The sequence below is a fragment of the Lipotes vexillifer genome, unplaced genomic scaffold, assembly GCF_000442215.2.
Source record: "Lipotes vexillifer unplaced genomic scaffold, Lipotes_vexillifer_v1.1 scaffold998, whole genome shotgun sequence".
In the NCBI taxonomy this organism is placed as follows: domain Eukaryota; kingdom Metazoa; phylum Chordata; class Mammalia; order Artiodactyla; family Lipotidae; genus Lipotes; species Lipotes vexillifer.
The window spans coordinates 209,832-226,220 of NW_006781565.1; the positions used below are offsets into that span (position 1 = coordinate 209,832).

Consider the following 16,389-nt stretch of genomic DNA (forward strand, 5'->3'; position numbering starts at 1 on the left):
TCTTTCCCTGACTTGAAATACGTTACTTCTGGACTCTTGGAGATCTCAAAGTCAATAATTAAATTTTTTAGAACTATAAGAATATGCAGGCTCTGAGAATGAGGGCCTGAGGTTGTTGTGGGAGCCTGCCACACAGTGAACCCCAATGAACCAACGCTTCCAATATCCCCCACCTGGTGCAGTCTTTGCCCCTTAAATCTGGGCTGGGGCTCTGACTTGCTCTAAGAAGAGGATGCAGTGCAAGTAGTACTGGGTGAGTTCCAGGCCTAAGCTTTAAAAGAGAGCTTAGAGAGCTCTGCTTGTGTGTTCTTAGGAGCCCTGAGAAGTTGTCTAGCTACACTAATGAAGACAATACTCCCCCAGAGGGAAGGCCCTCTGGGGAAGGAGAGAACCACAGAACACCTTGGACAAGAAAGCAGCAAAATCCCAGTGGATTCACCACATGACTGCACAGGGACCACTGCCCAGACCAGCCAAAGAACCTCCCAGCTGAGCCCAGCCCCCAGAACTATGAGAAATGATAATAATGTTGCCCTAACTACTAAGTTTTGGGGTGGTTTTAACAGCCATAGTTAAAAGAGGTCTTCTTTGGCAGGGGTCCCCAACCCCCAGGCCATGGACCAGTAGCGGTCCTCGGCCTGTTAGGAACCCGGCCACACAGCAGGAGGCGAGCAGCGGACGAGCGAGCAAAGCTTCATCTGCCGCTCCCCATCACTCCCCATCGCTCGCATTACCTCCTGACCCGCCCCCACCCGCACCGCTCACATCCGTGGAAAAATTGTCTTCCATGAAATTGGTCCCTGGTGCCAAAAAGGTTGGGGACCACTATTCTTCAGGACATGTGACAAACAGAAAGTTAAAAATGTTTGACCAGGGGACTTCCCTGGTGGCACAGTGGTTAAGAATCCGCCTGCCAATGCAGGGGACGTGGGTTCGAGCCCTGGTCCGGGAAGATCCCACATGCCACAGAGCAACTCAGCCCGTGCGCCACAACTACTGAGCCTGCGCTCTAGAGCCTGCGAGCCACAACTACTGAGCCCGTGCACCACAACTACTGAAGCCTGTGTGCCTAGAGCCCATGCTCCACAAGAGAAGCCACCGCAACAGGAAGACCCTGCACCGCAACAAAGACTAGCCCCCACTCGCCACAACTAGAGAAAGCCCGCGTGCAGCAATGAAGACCCAACGCAGCCAAAAATAAATTAAGAAAAAAAAAGTTTGACCAGACAAAGGCTCAAACCTACTTACTACTGTGGTTATAAGGCAGAGGCTTTGTTTGCTGAGCAACTGAATAAAAGAACCAATGGAGCTAAGGAACGACTGTAGAGTGGGAGCCAGCCATCTCTGACAATTCTCTTAACACCCTCCTTTCCAGCCCTGAAGCTATGATTTAAATGAGATAGAATAAGGTGTACAAAAATATCTAGCGCCCAGTCTGGTTCATGGTAAGCGCTCAAAAAATGCTTACAAGTCCACTCATGTGTTCTTAAAGCAGTGACGTGAACATGAACACATCTGTTCGTGGGCACCATGGTGAAACGGTTAAGATCATTCTGGAACCAGCCTGGGCTCAGATCCTGGCTCCCACAATTACAAACTGTGTGGCCATAGACAACCTACATAACTCCTCCAAGCCTCAGTTTCCTCACCTGAAAATGAGGGTAACAGTGCCTACCTCACAGGATTGCTGTGACGATTCAATGAGTTACATGTTAAGAGCTTAGAAGGTGCCTGGCACATGTTAAGGTCTATGTCAGTGTTAACTGGTAAGGTTTCCATTGTTGTTGCTTTGTTCTGCATCTTGGATTCAGTCAATTACACTGGCTGCTATGTTCCAATATTTACAGGATTTACCTTTAAAGATTTCAGAACTGAGAAATCATTAATGAGGATCATTAAATGTCATTTTAAGTCTCTTTTTTCTTCTGGGTTTCTCCCCAGATACAGTCAGGTCAAATCCTGGAAAAGTTAGCAACTCATTGCAAGAACTTGGCCAAGAAAAGTGACACGTGAGGTATGTGTGGAGAATTACGAACCCAATGTGCCAAGACCCCAGGATGCTGCAGAGAACACAGGGACGGAGTGTGATGCACAGGAAGGCGCTGGTTCCTTGTGGTCTCAAGCAGGTCCTTGAACCTATGGCTCGGGGCCCTCAATTGTAAAGGGGCGACACCAGTACAGCACCTGCCCCCACCCCTGACAGCAGCGAGGAGGGGAAAGGGAGACATCCCTAAGGGCCCTGGTAATCCCTACGGCACTGGGCAAAGGTTAGGATGTATCTTAATCTACTTTGGGGTCTCACTTTGTACAACTGGAAACTTTTACATTTCTGAAAGTTTTCAAATAAGCCCAAACTCTTGTTCCTGCCAACAAGCAAGGTCCCTGCGAGTACCTTTTATGAGAGCTAAGGAGAAACATATTTTAAGACACTAAAGAATAGATATTTTTCTGACTATTCTCAAAAATAGCTCAGTTGACTTTATAAAATCACCTTTGAAAACAAAACAACAAAAGAACTCACCATCGCTCTGCATCTCAGCCCAGTAGGCCACTGCTCCGGGGAGGGCCTTACATAACGGGAGAGTAGACTGGCCTGATTCCGGGAGGGTCTGGGGATGACCTGCTATTCTGATCCCCGGGACCTGCTTTGTGTCTATTCCGATTCCCCCTTCCCTACTGTTTCGACACTTTACCAAAGGGCTTAGAAGTTCTATTTCTGACCCAGTGACTCTTCCAGCCACCGATGGGTTTAGACCAGATTTAGCCCAAGGCTCGGCGGGTGACAGGCCCACGGGGGCCAGCAGGGAGAGACGGATCCCGAGCCCGCCCCAGATCTTGCAGCCTGGCTGTCGCATGGGTGGCTGGCCCTGCCCGAGGGCTCTGGAAGTAAAGACACCTCTCCTTCCCTGGCCATCTTTCCACCCCACAACCAGGGTCTCCATGTGAGGGGCAAGAGGGCCCTTATGAATGCAGGAGAGGAGGAAAACAAATGGTCCTGCAGAGGGGCTGAAAGGAAGATACGGGGCCACCCCCGGGCCGCCTTCGTCTCCCTGAGGAGCTAGGGTGAGTGGCTTCAGGGAGAGCAAATAAGGACTAGGCAGCTGTTTGGTCACGGTGAGGACCACCCCGAGGGGTCCGCGGCAAGCCCTGGGCCACACAGCACTGTGGGCCCTGCGTCTCCTGCCCAGGTCTACCCCTGGCTGGCGCAGCCATGTGGTGAGGAACCGGGACGACCCACAATTTTCTGAACATAGTGGCACACTGCCCTGGGGCTGTTTTGTGTGTCCCCTCCCCACCTCCACCCTGATCCAGCATGCAGAGCAAGCAGTCCTAGAGGGAGGAGGGACATGAGAGCCCACGGAGGGAGTCAGCCCTACTGCCTGGACTACCTAAAGTGGGAAGACTCCCTTCCCTTTTCCACCTCCGCAGGTGGGATTCACACAACTAGGGCTGAGCCAAAACACAAAACCATGGCAGGCCTCGCTACGGGCCAGTGTGTTAACTACTTACATTTACAGAGTCCCAAATGTCACTCATCTCTCTGTGACCAGAGCTGGATTTCTCTCCACCCTCCTGACCTTTAGCAAAACCTGTCCAGTCCTGAGATAGATGTGTGGTCAGGCTTTACCTCTGTCACTGACTGAAGTCCACCCCGTCCTCCTGTGATCCCGTCGCCCATTCCAAGGCCTGTGTCTGCAACTGTGCACTGCACAGTGTGGCACTGGTCCCCCTCCAAGGAGTTCCGGGATACAGCTTTGGAGGCAGCCACCCTGTATCTCTGGAGCCCCCAGGTCTGGGCTCTGTATGCAGCAGACGTTTAATACAAGTCTGCTGGTCATTCTCCAATGTAAAATATGGGGAAAGAAAGCTGCCTGAGATGAATAAGCAGCAGAGACTTACTTGCCTTCACAGCCCCTCTGGCACCTGCAAAGGACTCAATACATCTGATTTCGCTGCGTCGAGCCTGTGAATCAGATGCCGATTCCCTCCAAGGATCGGTCAAAGTGGCACAGGCCTTGAATGCTAAACCACCCAGTCCTCAGGTGGTACATCTGAGCCAGAGGAATGAAAGAAGATTCGTGCCAACACCGAGATGGTTTGGCAGTATCACTGACTCCAAACCGGGGTTGGGCTACCTGCCCCGGGCCCCAGCCAAAAGTATGACAAAGCCCGCTGTTCTGATCTCCACTAAGGTGCCCTTGCCATCTTGGCTGCTTTGCAGTATCACAGCAGTAATAGCTACAACCAACAAAGTGCTTACCATACGCCAAGCAGGTTACACATGTCGACATACATGTTGGTGCAAAGGAGGAAGGAGAGCCCTAAGAGAGGACAATGTCACACATCCCAGGTCATTCTCTCATCCGGTAACCATCTGAGTGCCAACCATGTGCTATGCTCTAGGCCAGGCACTGAAGATGCAAAGAAGAGTAAGACACAGCACCTGTCCTCAGGGAGCCCACAGTTTGTGGAAGAAAACACAGAAAAATAGGCCAATGACACCAAGTGAGAGATGCCATAATGGGGGCATTAACTTGGGTCTGGCTTCATGGCATCTAGTGGATCCTAAACGAAGCTGGTCATGTTCTTTTGTATAAATTACTTAAATTCCCTAAACCCCCATCTCTTCATCTATAATATAGGGATTAATAGTACCCACATCAAAGAGTTCTGTGAAGACAATCTATACAAAGTGCTTACCTCGGGGTAAATAAAAACAAAATAAAATAAATAATGATGATCACTCTTTAACCACAGAATAATTGATTTTATGCACAGATTTTATGACATCTTAAAGTATTTCTAACTTCTTCTCACGCACATACATTTTTAAAACACTCAACTCTTCCAAATTTGTACTTTGAGTCTTTACTGGAGGATCACTAAGGTGACCATATAAGTTACTGCCCAAACCAGGACATTTCTTAGAGTGGGGAGAAAAGGAATGATTAATAATTTCACTGGGACAATGGGGTAAACCAGATGTACCATTATGAACAAAATGGAACCACTGATGACTCTATCGTTCACAGGCCAATTTCCAGAGCAAGGTCAGCAGCCATCACTAAGGCTTCCTTTCTCCATCATTTTTAAGAGCTGCCAACAACTTTGGAAATAGGCCCAACAAAACTCCAAGCTGGAAGAGAGCCAGTACCTGTGCCACCCCATTTAAAAATCAGGAAAGTCAATGCACATGAACAACCCCACCTCCAGGTCAGCAGCCATCACTAAGGCTTCCTTTCTCCATCATTTTTAAGAGCTGCCAACAACTTTGGAAATAGGCCCAACAAAACTCCAAGCTGGAAGAGAGCCAGTACCTGTGCCACCCCATTTAAAAATCAGGAAAGTCAATGCACATGAACAACCCCCCCCCCCCCCCGCCCCCCCCCCCCACACACACCCTCCTCCTCCTCCTCCCAAAACCTGAAAACCAGAGTCAGAGCCCGATCCTGGCTCTTGGCACCTGCCGTCACCCCTCACTTGTTGAAGACTAGCGGTCTTCTAGCAAGACATCAGTGGTCCTTCTGCCCCGAGACGATCCCCCTCACCTCAGGTGTCCAAAGCTGTAGAAGCGGGACTCGCCATCAGTGGAGCGGACCACCTGCAGCGTGAACATGGGCTGCAGCTGTCTGAGCTCCAGCAGGACAACGGCCAGGTAGTGGATGAAGAGGAGGGCGTCCACGAGGGAGACAGCGTATTGCACGATGCCCTGGTAATTTCGGTCCCGAGGATCCAAAATGCGGACCCCGTAAAAAAGCCAATAGGAGACCACGAAGAGAAAGATGAGGACCAACAAGAGGGCACGGAACACGAAGATCCGCGGCACGTCGGCTCTCTGCTTGCGGAAAAACAGCGCCCAGGTCCCAATGAGCAGAATCAGGAGCTTGAATGCCATGGAGATGAAGAGTCCCTCGCAGATGGTGCCACAAGGCTCCAGCTCCTCCCGCCACAGGATGGGGGGCAGCAGGATGAAGGCGATGGGGCTGAGGAAGACCAGGAGTCCGAGCACCGTGGCGACGGTGAGGCCCAGGTAGCGCCTGCAGTCCAGCCCCACGCTGTCCTCCATGTCCTTGCTGATGCGGGCGATGTCCTCCTGCGAGATGCTGTGCTCCGACGTGCCTGTGATGGCTGTGGTGGTCTCCCCCCAGTTGTCATCCTGACAGGGAGAGAACAGTGACGATGAAGAGCCACATGGCAGGTTACGTGTAAAAGCCACAAAGCCCGCGGAGGCACGGGGGACAGGGAGGGCCCACCTCCTTCAACCAACCCACATGAGTGGGCTTCCTGGGAAATGCAGGCTTAGCTCTTTAAATAGAGGAATTTTTTAACTTTAACAATTTTCATTGAAATTTTTCAAAATGTACTATATATCTACCTTTTCAAACAGAGAAAACATAATTTGACCTGTTTGTGTGTTTGGGTGATTCGTGACTACAACAGTGATTATCATCCACTGTGTTGGCATCCCTGAGAGGCTCGGGGATAGACAATCCTGCTGTTAGACTAACGTGTGCGAGCTCACCTACCGCCTAAGGAGAGAACCCTCTGCACTTCCTTCTTGATTCATGGCTGGGTGACAAAGGCTTACTTTAAAGTCCAACCCCTGAGTGGGGAGCATTACTACACCCTCCAGGAGCTCTGAGGAGGGAAGATCTTGCACATACAAATCAAAAGCCACCTGTAGTTGGTACGCACATTTTTTAAAACTCTATGATGTTTTCAGTAAGTATCAAGCAATCTGACAACATTTCTCATTGAACAAGCTAAGCAGATGCAAGTATCTCCGGCCAGGACAGCTCAAAAATTCCTCCCTAAACACATGTTCTCATGGCAAACTAAACATCAAGAGCATAAAAATACTGAGATTGGGCTTCCCTGGTGGCGCAGTGGTTGAGAGTCTGCCTGCCGATGCAGAGGACATGGGTTCGTGCCCCGGTTCGGGAAGATCCCACATGCTGCAGAGCGGCTGGGCCCGTGAGCCGTGGCCGCTGAGCCTGCGCGTCCGGAGCCTGTGCTCCGCAACGGGAGAGGCCACAGAGGCCCACATACCGCAAAAAAAAAAAAAAAAAAAAAAAAAATACTGAGATTACTAAAATGTGTGCCTTTTACTTTCTTGCTTTCACTGTCTCACTTTCTCTTGCTTTTTAAAGTCTGAGGTAGTGTGGAGTGATTGTCTCTTCATTTAACATGATCCAGTTGCCAGGGTTTTAAACAATTTCTCTAGCAACTACGATGTCGTTCCAAAGCAACAACAGAGCAAGAAGACAATGAAAAGCCACATTGGGTCCAAAGAGGTTTCTGCCTCAGAAATTTGTGGATATGATTTAACTTGGAAAAAACAGTCAGCCATGGTGGTAAGTTGGGTGCAATTAATGCATAAGATACCAATTTTGAAAAATCTAAGTTAATAGCTGAATCAGCAAGATAGAGATCTCACAGCCAAACGATAACCTCAAAACTAGTAACAATCAAAAAAATTATAATTCATGAAATGTATAAGCTATGGCAAGAAATAGTGGTGGCGGCAGGGAAGGTCTGGACCTGCGAACAATAGGTCTTCAACTCGGAAAGTTACAAGTATCAAGTACTATGAGGGAAGTTACTAGTTAAGATAACAGCCAGAAGCAACCACTACTCTCACTGCTGCTAGAAGTTTAAAATGGTACAATCACTCTTGAAAACTGGTCTGGTAGTTTCATATAAATGTAGATTTACACTTAACCGTATGGCCCAGCAATTCTACTCCCAGATTTTTACCCCAAATAAATGAAAACATATGTCCACAAAAAGATTTGAACCAGAATGTTCTTAACATCTTTATTTTCATGCCAAAAACGATGCAACCCAAATGTCTATCCACCAGGAGAATGGATAACAAATTGTGGTATATTCATACACTAGAACACTACTCAGCAAAAATAAAAAAGAATGAATTGCTGAAACACAGCAAAACATGGATGAATCTCAAAGTTATTATGCTGAATGAAAAAAAGTCCAAAACAAAAGAATATGATTCCAGTTATATTAAATTCTAAAACAGGCAAAACTAATGTACAGTGATAGAAATCAAAGCAGGGCTTGCCTTAGAGGGGTTTGGGGGCAGGGATTGACTGGGAAAGCATAAGAGAACTTTCTAGAGTGAAAGAAATATATCTTGATAGGAGTGTGGGTTATATGGGTTTATTCAGCTATTACAACTTTTCAAACTGTACACTTAAGATCTGTTCATTTCTCTGTGAATTTACTTCAATTTTGAAAAAGAAAAAAACACAAGCACGAGAAGAAACAGGCACACATTCAAAGATGGACAACTTGCTTTAACATAAGGTGAGTTTACAGATCAGTAAAGTTACTTTGTAACACTCTTAGTGAAGGCAAATATTGGATTCCATGTTTTGTATTGGGCCTAATATTCAGTTGATGATCAATGTTGAAATAATGATCACTAGTATTGTGGTCATTTTGTTATGTAGCTGATTTAGCTACTCACCCTTTTTCCTGCCAAAGAGTTGCTAACTAAATTCCCCTGTCCATTTTAAGAATATGTGCACATCTGTGCCTAAAAAATGAAGTCCAACAATCTTCCCAAGACTGAGGTTCTTAGAAGAGAAAGGATCTTAGATCCTCTATCTCAATCCCCTGGACTTTCAATGAAGAAACTGAGGCCCACAAAGGTTGTGAATGCCCAAAGTCAAGTCACATAGCTGCTGAGAAGTACAGCCTCCAAATGCCCACTTCAATGCTTTTCCCTGGTGTAAACACCAACAGCTTCCTAATGTAGCTTCCTAGTGAGCTACAAGATGTAGAGAAGATGACAGACGAAATGCCTTCACAGTGGGCCACCAGCACCTCTGAATTCACATCCAGGAGGAAACTGACCCCTGCAGCACTTAAGGGTGGTCCAGTCTTAGGATTGGCCCCATCCATCCAACCATTCCTCTGGCCCTCTGGCTCTCCATCCCTATGACCGCCCCAGAGCCAAGGCAGGCCGTGCAATAGTAAGGACTAAAGGCCATTTACTGACCACTGAACAAACCCCACATTCAACCACAACTGCAGCTTTGGCTTCTAAGAGCATCTTGCATGCTCTGAAGAATTCCAATTTCAGTCCATATATCTGCTTATAAATGCACATCTGTCTGTACCCATAGGTACACACAGATACATGCTTATCTATATCTTTACAGCTGTGTGGGCACACATCAGTTTATTTGGGGCTGAGGCTAGACAGGCATATACTTCAAGGGGCTGTGCAAACATGTTTCTGAGTATAGCTCAGATGTTTATTCAAATCAAGTAGACTGTGAGACAGCTGGGACCCAGAGAGAAGAACACACACAATGTTTTAAAAAAATTAATAAATAGTCCATATTTTAAAATTGGATGATTTTACATAAAATCCTAATTTCCAGCTTTTCTTAAATATTGCAAGACCCAGGAACACTTAATTCCTGCATTCCTGTTGTTTCCTTGACAGAGGAAATGCATTCTCCAGGTGCCAGATTCCATCACTCCACGCCACAGCCCTGACACGGGCATGCCGCACAGATTGCTATTTACTCCCAAGCTAGCCTGATATATTTTTGCCTCTTCTGTGTAACCCAGGGTCTATTTCACTCACCTATGTTTCCCTAGCAGGCATCTAAGTGTACAGCTCCAGGTTTAGTGAGGCTTCGTCTGGGCTGTCCTAACCTCTCAGCTCTCCTTCCCAACATGACACAGGGTCTCTGGAGAGCGAGTTTCCTTCCCTCTTAACACTGTTCTACTTTGGAATGAGTCTCCAGAGCCTGTAGCCTGCAACTTTCCCTTCTCTGCTCTGTCGTCAGCCTTGCTGGCTTCTTTTCAACACCATTCAAAGGAGGCCAACCAATCACACTTCAGAAGAATCCTCAAGCTAGCCAATGGTAGGTCAGGCTGTCCTTAGACCAACAAGAAACCACAGGATATAGATAAACTAATTAACATGCTAGAAAAATAAAGATAAAAACCCAAGAGAACCTATTACAACAAGACTTAGGAAAACATTTACAGAAAAGAGGCTTGATCGAGTGCCAGTGTACTTACAGACACTGCCTTTGATCCTTACCTGAGCTTCCTCCGTCCGAGTAGAATCATTTGCCAACAAGGGCTCTCCGGTGGGAGCTTGAATGGTGACAGATTTTTCTGACCCTCTGCCATCTTTATTCCGGGGTGATTTGTGCCTCTCTCTATTTCTTTCCCTGAAAAAAAATAACAAAAGATAATCCGCTAGCACACTTATGCCATGTTAATTAACCCTCATCAAAACATGTTATAGGACTTCCTTGGTGGTGCAGTGGTTAAGAATCCACCCACCAACACAGGGGACACGGGTTCAAGCCCTGGTCCGGGAAGATCCCACATACCGCTGAGCAACTAAGCCCGTGCACCACAACTACTGAGACTGTGTGCCACAACTACTGAAGCCTGTGCACCTGGAGCCTGTGCTCTGCAACAAGAGAAGCCACCGCAATGAAAAGCCTGCGCACTGCAACAAAGTGTACCCCTGCTCGCCGCAAGTAGAGAAAGCCCGTGCGCAGCAACGAAGACCCAACGCAGCCAAAAATAAATTAAATTAAAAAAAAATATTGTTAAAAAAAACATGTTATAAATTTCAATTTGAATTTAAGAAACTTCTACACACACACACACACACACACACACACACACACACACACACACATGGTGCCAACACCCACCCACCCCACCGCCCGGCAAAGAATAAGCTGATCTTTACTCCTTACTTACTATTTTCTTTCTGCCACTCCAAGACCCAAAAAAAGACTGTCACTTCTTCTCTATCAACAGTGATCATATTTTTTCAAAGCCTAATACTGTGAACTTTAGAATTTCTGTAGGTAAGGCACATTTCATTGTAAAATTACTGACGAGTTGATCATAATTCGCCTGAACTTATTTTCTAGGACTTTTTTCTATTGGGACAACACAGCAAAATACTTAAGCTTTGGTCTGTTCAAAAAAATCTGGGACACACTGTCACCCTACACCTTTGGACAAGAAGAGAAGAAAGGAAACCCTAAACCAATACAGAGAATCAGTTACTTCTCATTACTACAAATTCAAAACTAAAAGTCATTCCCATAGATTCTAGATGAACTTAAAGCACCCACAGAAACAGGCTAAAGTTAGAGCAAATGACCCCAAGAGGTACACAAGCAATGACCCCAAGAGGTGTGTGTGTGTGTGTGTGTGTGTGTGTGTGTGTGTGTGTGTGTGTGTGTGTGTGTCGTAGAGTAGCCTGGCCTAAGAACTCTGAGAGATTTGTTATGGTGTGTGTGTGTGTGTGTGTTTGTGTGTGTGTGTGTGTTTTCAGGCCCCCTAAGGAAAGCAGGCTGCTGCATCATTTTACCCCCGATGAACTTCCTGGGTGGTCTTCCAGTGTGACGATGAGTGCACCCTGCTGTGGGTCAATGCTGAAATTAGGAAAGGAATCAACCACTGTGCAAAGCCCAGGGGTCATGACCTGGCCATTAACCACCTACGGAGACTGGCACCCCACCCTCAACTGTGAAGAGTCAACCCAGGAGCCCCTCCAAAGGACAAAGGAGCCCCTCAGTGGCCAAGAATAAGTTCCCTCAAACTCCGTCCCGCAGGCCGCCCTGACACATCAGTCCTCCTTCCTTCACCCATGCGCCCTCCTCCCCAAGGTCTCCCAGGCAGGACAGAAGCATCGCACACACACACTACAGAGACAGACTTTGGTTCTGCCCCTACCTGATGTGTGAGCTTGCACACGTTACTGAACCTGCCAATTAAAGAATGTCGCTCACCAGTGGCTCTACAAGGATGAAGTCGCTAGCCCCTGCAGTTGCTGACCTTCGACACACGCTGAAAGGAGTTCAGGGCAGAGATCAGGAATGAGGCACTCTGTGCCCTGGGAAAACTGGCAGAACAGCCCTTCAGACAGTTAGACATTTTCAGGAGAAAATGTTATGAACCCAATTTCTCACATCTTCTCATACCTAGAAAAGCACTAAAATCATTAAAGGAGACGTCTGCTCCTCGTGACCAGCAGCAACCTTCTACCAAAGTGTGTGCCTGCTTGCATGTACCCCTTTCGTCAAGTCATATATATGCTGACCTCCCCCACCACCTCTTCAGAGCAGTTCCTCAGAGCCATGTGAGAGGCTGTCTCCCAGGCTTTAGTCCTCAGGAAGCCCCAAATAAAAGTGACCTCACAGCTCTCATGTTGTGTTTTAGTTCAGTTGACAAGCCTCTGAAAAACCTCAGTTTCATCATCTATGCAATGGGGATAACGATCTCAACACATAGACACAGGGATGTGAAATAATACACTGCGGCTATTATTACTGCTATTAGTATCCACACGTGGCAAAGAATGGTGGCTTGACGTGGTGAAGCAGAGTATGTGCTCCTTGGGGACAGATGAAAAAGCAGCTTTTAACACACAATCAAACCCCTCCCGCTGCACAGCATCCCTCCTATTAACCTACTACTTAGCGAACAAAACCACATGCAGACTTTCTGTGGTCAAACTTCTGCTTTATCAATATCTCCCTAGGATAAGCCCTGGTTAATTCCTTCAAAGGGCAGGGAGGCTTCAGTTGTCCCAGAGAGGCTTTCAGTGATACCATCTCTAATCCCTGTAGCGTAATTTATCACTACAATCTATTGTTAAATTAGAGTCCAGAAATAGATGTGTTCTGGTCAACTCTTGATGTTTTATTTTAACTGGGCAACTAAGGAAACAGCTAAGAGATGTTGTTTGTTTATCTAGGGGTGTGTCTCACTGCCAATCACTCCACTGCCCATCCCAATTTAAAGAGCACTTTACCAAGTGCTTTCTTATATTAATCTTGTTCAATCCTAACAATAACCCTATGTGGTATTATTGTCTGCATTTTATAAATGAGGAAACGGAGGCTCACAGAGGTTAAGTGACTCCCCAAAGTCATAGCAAGTGGCAGAGCAGGATGTGAACCCACTGCCTCGATTCAGACCCGCTCTGCGCCACTGATTTGAAGAGCAACTGGGAGATTCTGTAGCATTAAGTATTCCTTATGCTCATTCCCACACCCTGAACTTGATGAACTTACCGGAGCTATGGAATCTGCCTTTGAAGCTACTGCTAGAAGTCACGACTGGACCATGACCTTGGAGAACACAAAGCAGTGCACCCAACACTCTGGGCTGCCAAAGACAACCACTTCAAAAGGACTCACTGTGAGAAACAATAAGCAATTTGGGAAAGCTTTCCCATGTGTCTGATCAGTCTTAGCTGTTTAGACTAAGTCTGGAATCACTGTTCCCCAGGACCCCACCTTGGCCAGGCCAGACCGAGGCACTGCTCCTCTTACTGTGTTTCCACTTTCCCCAACCGCTCTCACATCTATCACTGTCCTGCCATCTGCCAAGCCACGTGCTCCCCTAACCCATCAATCTCTTCACTAGTCCCAACGGGTCAAATCCTGTGACAGCACAAATTCCACTGGAAATCAAAATTCTTCCACTGAGTGCCAATTCCTGCAGGCTGAACACTACCAGGGCCGGAGCGGGTAGGGAACCACCCGGGGCTGGAAACAGCCTCTCAGGGGCCAGCCCTTCTTCGACCCGACCCCAACTGGCCCAGCCTGGCCCTTAAAGGGCCCGACAGTCCCCAAAGGAGACGTGATCTCTACAGTTCCCCTGGTAACATCAGAGGTAAACCAGATAAGAGCCCATTACCTGACAGCTCCAGGAAGGTTTCTCATCCTCCAAGCCCCAAACCCTAAACCACTGCTTCTCACACGTGACTGTGCAGACAAGCCACCTGGGGTGCAGATAAAGTACAGATTCACTGGCTCCATCCCCAGATTCACTGGCCCCATCCCCAGACTCACTGGCCCCATCCCCAGACTCACTGGCCCCATCCCCAGACTCACTGGCCCCATCCCCAGATTCACTGGCCCCAATAGTCCGGAGAGGAGAGACACCAGGAATCTGCCCTTTTCATCAGCACCCCAGGTGATTAGGAGGCAGGTGGTCCAGGAAACTCTGCCCAAGGCTCTCCCACCCAAATGCTCCTGGGGGAGGAGGTTGTTGGAGCGACTACTCAGAAATTTCCCTGTTTGTAAAACGCCCTGTATACAGCGGGGGCTCAATAATGGGAGCTGTGAGTGCAGCACTCAGCTATACAATGTTGCAGTGTACAGCGTGGCTTCTATACTAAAACAGCATTAAGTGCATGAGGCTGGGAGCAGGACTCAGGACAGTGTGCATCAGGCCCAGAGCCAAGAGCCTTCCATTCACTGTCAAGTAAGGGGCCGACGGAAAGCTCACCCTATCAACTCAACGTGGGCTGCATGTCGTGCTGGTCATTGTCAAGGGAGAAAGACCTATTGTACAGTTTTTATAAAAATCACTGGTCCTGAACTACTGCTCTGAATTACTGTCTGAGCCCGGACTACATAGAGAAGCCCAACAAAAAAGGCTGCCTTCCAAGTGCTTTCCAGCATGCAGAGCTATGAGCCCAGTATGGCTGCCGCTTCACTGCATCGGTACCCAAACGTTCATCCCCAGAGCTCCAACTGCCGTGATGTCAAGGACGTGCCAAGTACCCTCCAGTAGAGGGCCCGCCAGTGGTGAAGACCACCAGTCCACGGTGTCTAAGAGAAACAGGAGACAGGAAGTAGGCTACCAAACCACTGAAAGGATTTTTCAAACACATACGCACTTGGTGTTTCTCCAACTCCACCCGAGTTGTCTGGATCACCTACGCATCTTTGCTGGACAGGTGTGTCAGCCACAGGAATCCTTGTATCTTTATCTCTGAGCCTGTCTCCATGCATCATCTGCCCGTATGAGTAAAGATAAGTCAGGGGTCGGGGGCAAGCAATAACATGCTGGAGGCCTGGGCATGTGTCTGTACCTGCACGTGTGTGAGTGTGTAAATGCTTGTATTCAGGCAATTCCAGAGCTGAGCCCTGGGGGTGCTGCTGTAAAGCCCGTCTCACTCTGACCAGAATCCCCGTTGATTCCTAGACCGTTCCCGCTTACAGTCAGCATTTCCTGGGAAGATGATTTTGCCCTCTTTCTGTTGTTTGTCTATTTCTACTTGGGGAAAGCCAGCCCCACCGGTTACTCTTCCCTTTCCTTCTCTACCACCACCCACTGCCTGTCCTTTTCTCCACCAACTGCGACTGCCGGGGCCCGGCTGCTTCCTCTTGGCACTGCCTCGGGTGCGAGGGCTGGGCACAGCACAAACTGACTTGGAAGCAGCCTCGGAACAAAAGCACAGATCCCCCTACCGCTCAGGCAGCCTCTTTTGGACAATGCATTTTAGTACATTAGTCACATGGCTTACCCTCCACTCCCTTTTTTCCCTATCAGTTACTCTGCCGCTCTCCACCCAGCACAGCCCACCCAGCACAGCCCAGGGAGGAAAGCATGGCTTCTAAAGGAGGACTAAATGGGGCCTTAAACCGGAGGGTCTCTACCAACCTCATAACTTCAGGCAAATAGTGCTCTCTCTGCGTCTCAACTGTATCACCTGTTGAACAGGGGTCCCACCTCCCACCGTTCTGGGACTGCTGTGAGGATGGGGGATAATGACCAAGGGTCCTAACAGGCACTCTCAAACTCGTCATGAACAGTACTGGCAGCCGCTGTAATGAACTCGGGGAACTGGTGCTCCAAAACCCAAAGGTTAGGCGAGGTCGGCTGGAGTCTGTGCCGTTTTCCCAGCAAGTTAACTGGATACCCTCGGGAGATGGCAGGTATCACAAAACCAGACCACTAACCTCTTTGTTAGAAAAGAGTCACTTGTCATCTGTTTAGAACCCAGCCAGTCCTCCAAAGATGATCTCGGTGTCATGAGGCATATCAAGTTTGCTGCCCTTCATTATTCCCCTCTGACAGTTCTACTAAGATTCCTAAAGAGCAAACTCCCTCTCCTTTCCTACTCTGCCATTCAAATTCCCAACAAATCCCTGAGCAAAGCAGCCCTCACAGGGACACTCCAGTGTGATAGAGACCCTCTGCTGGGTCCAGGGCACGCCTGTGGGAGGCTACTACTACTCCCCAATATCACCCCGACAAAGGACTCCCGGCACCTACTCTCTATGGATTACAACCTCTGCCCCACAGTCACTATGCCCTACAGGATTGCCTGTCAGGGAATCCAACTCAGAGGTTGTTGCTTTTCTAAAGATGCCAGGAAGTTCACCTATAAATCTCGAATCTCTCACCCTGAGCTCTTCTGAGTAGGCATTCAGCAACACCCTTGATTAAATTATTAAAGGTCTCAGCTTGTATTATCATTTGCCAAGTACTTTTTTTTTTTTTTTTTTTGGTACGCGGGCCTCTCACTGTTGTGGCGTCTCCCGTTGCGCAGCACAGGCTCCACACACG

General features: G+C 48.1%; 1 protein-coding gene across 4 annotated transcripts in view; it reads right to left on the reverse strand.

The window, feature by feature from the left end:
* The window catches only part of VANGL1 (VANGL planar cell polarity protein 1), a 47,939-nt gene that overhangs the window by 20,471 nt on the left and 11,079 nt on the right, over window positions 1-16,389 (reverse strand). For 3 of the 4 annotated variants that reach the window (XM_007454783.1, XM_007454784.1, XM_007454785.1), the window contains 2 exons: window positions 10,088-10,220; window positions 5,550-6,157 (listed from right to left, as the gene is read on the reverse strand). In XM_007454783.1, the coding sequence (XP_007454845.1) occupies window positions 5,550-6,157; window positions 10,088-10,220 (741 nt within the window). The remainder of the gene's footprint in view (window positions 1-5,549; window positions 6,158-10,087; window positions 10,221-16,389) is intronic. The other variant, XM_007454786.1, reaches the window with a different exon arrangement.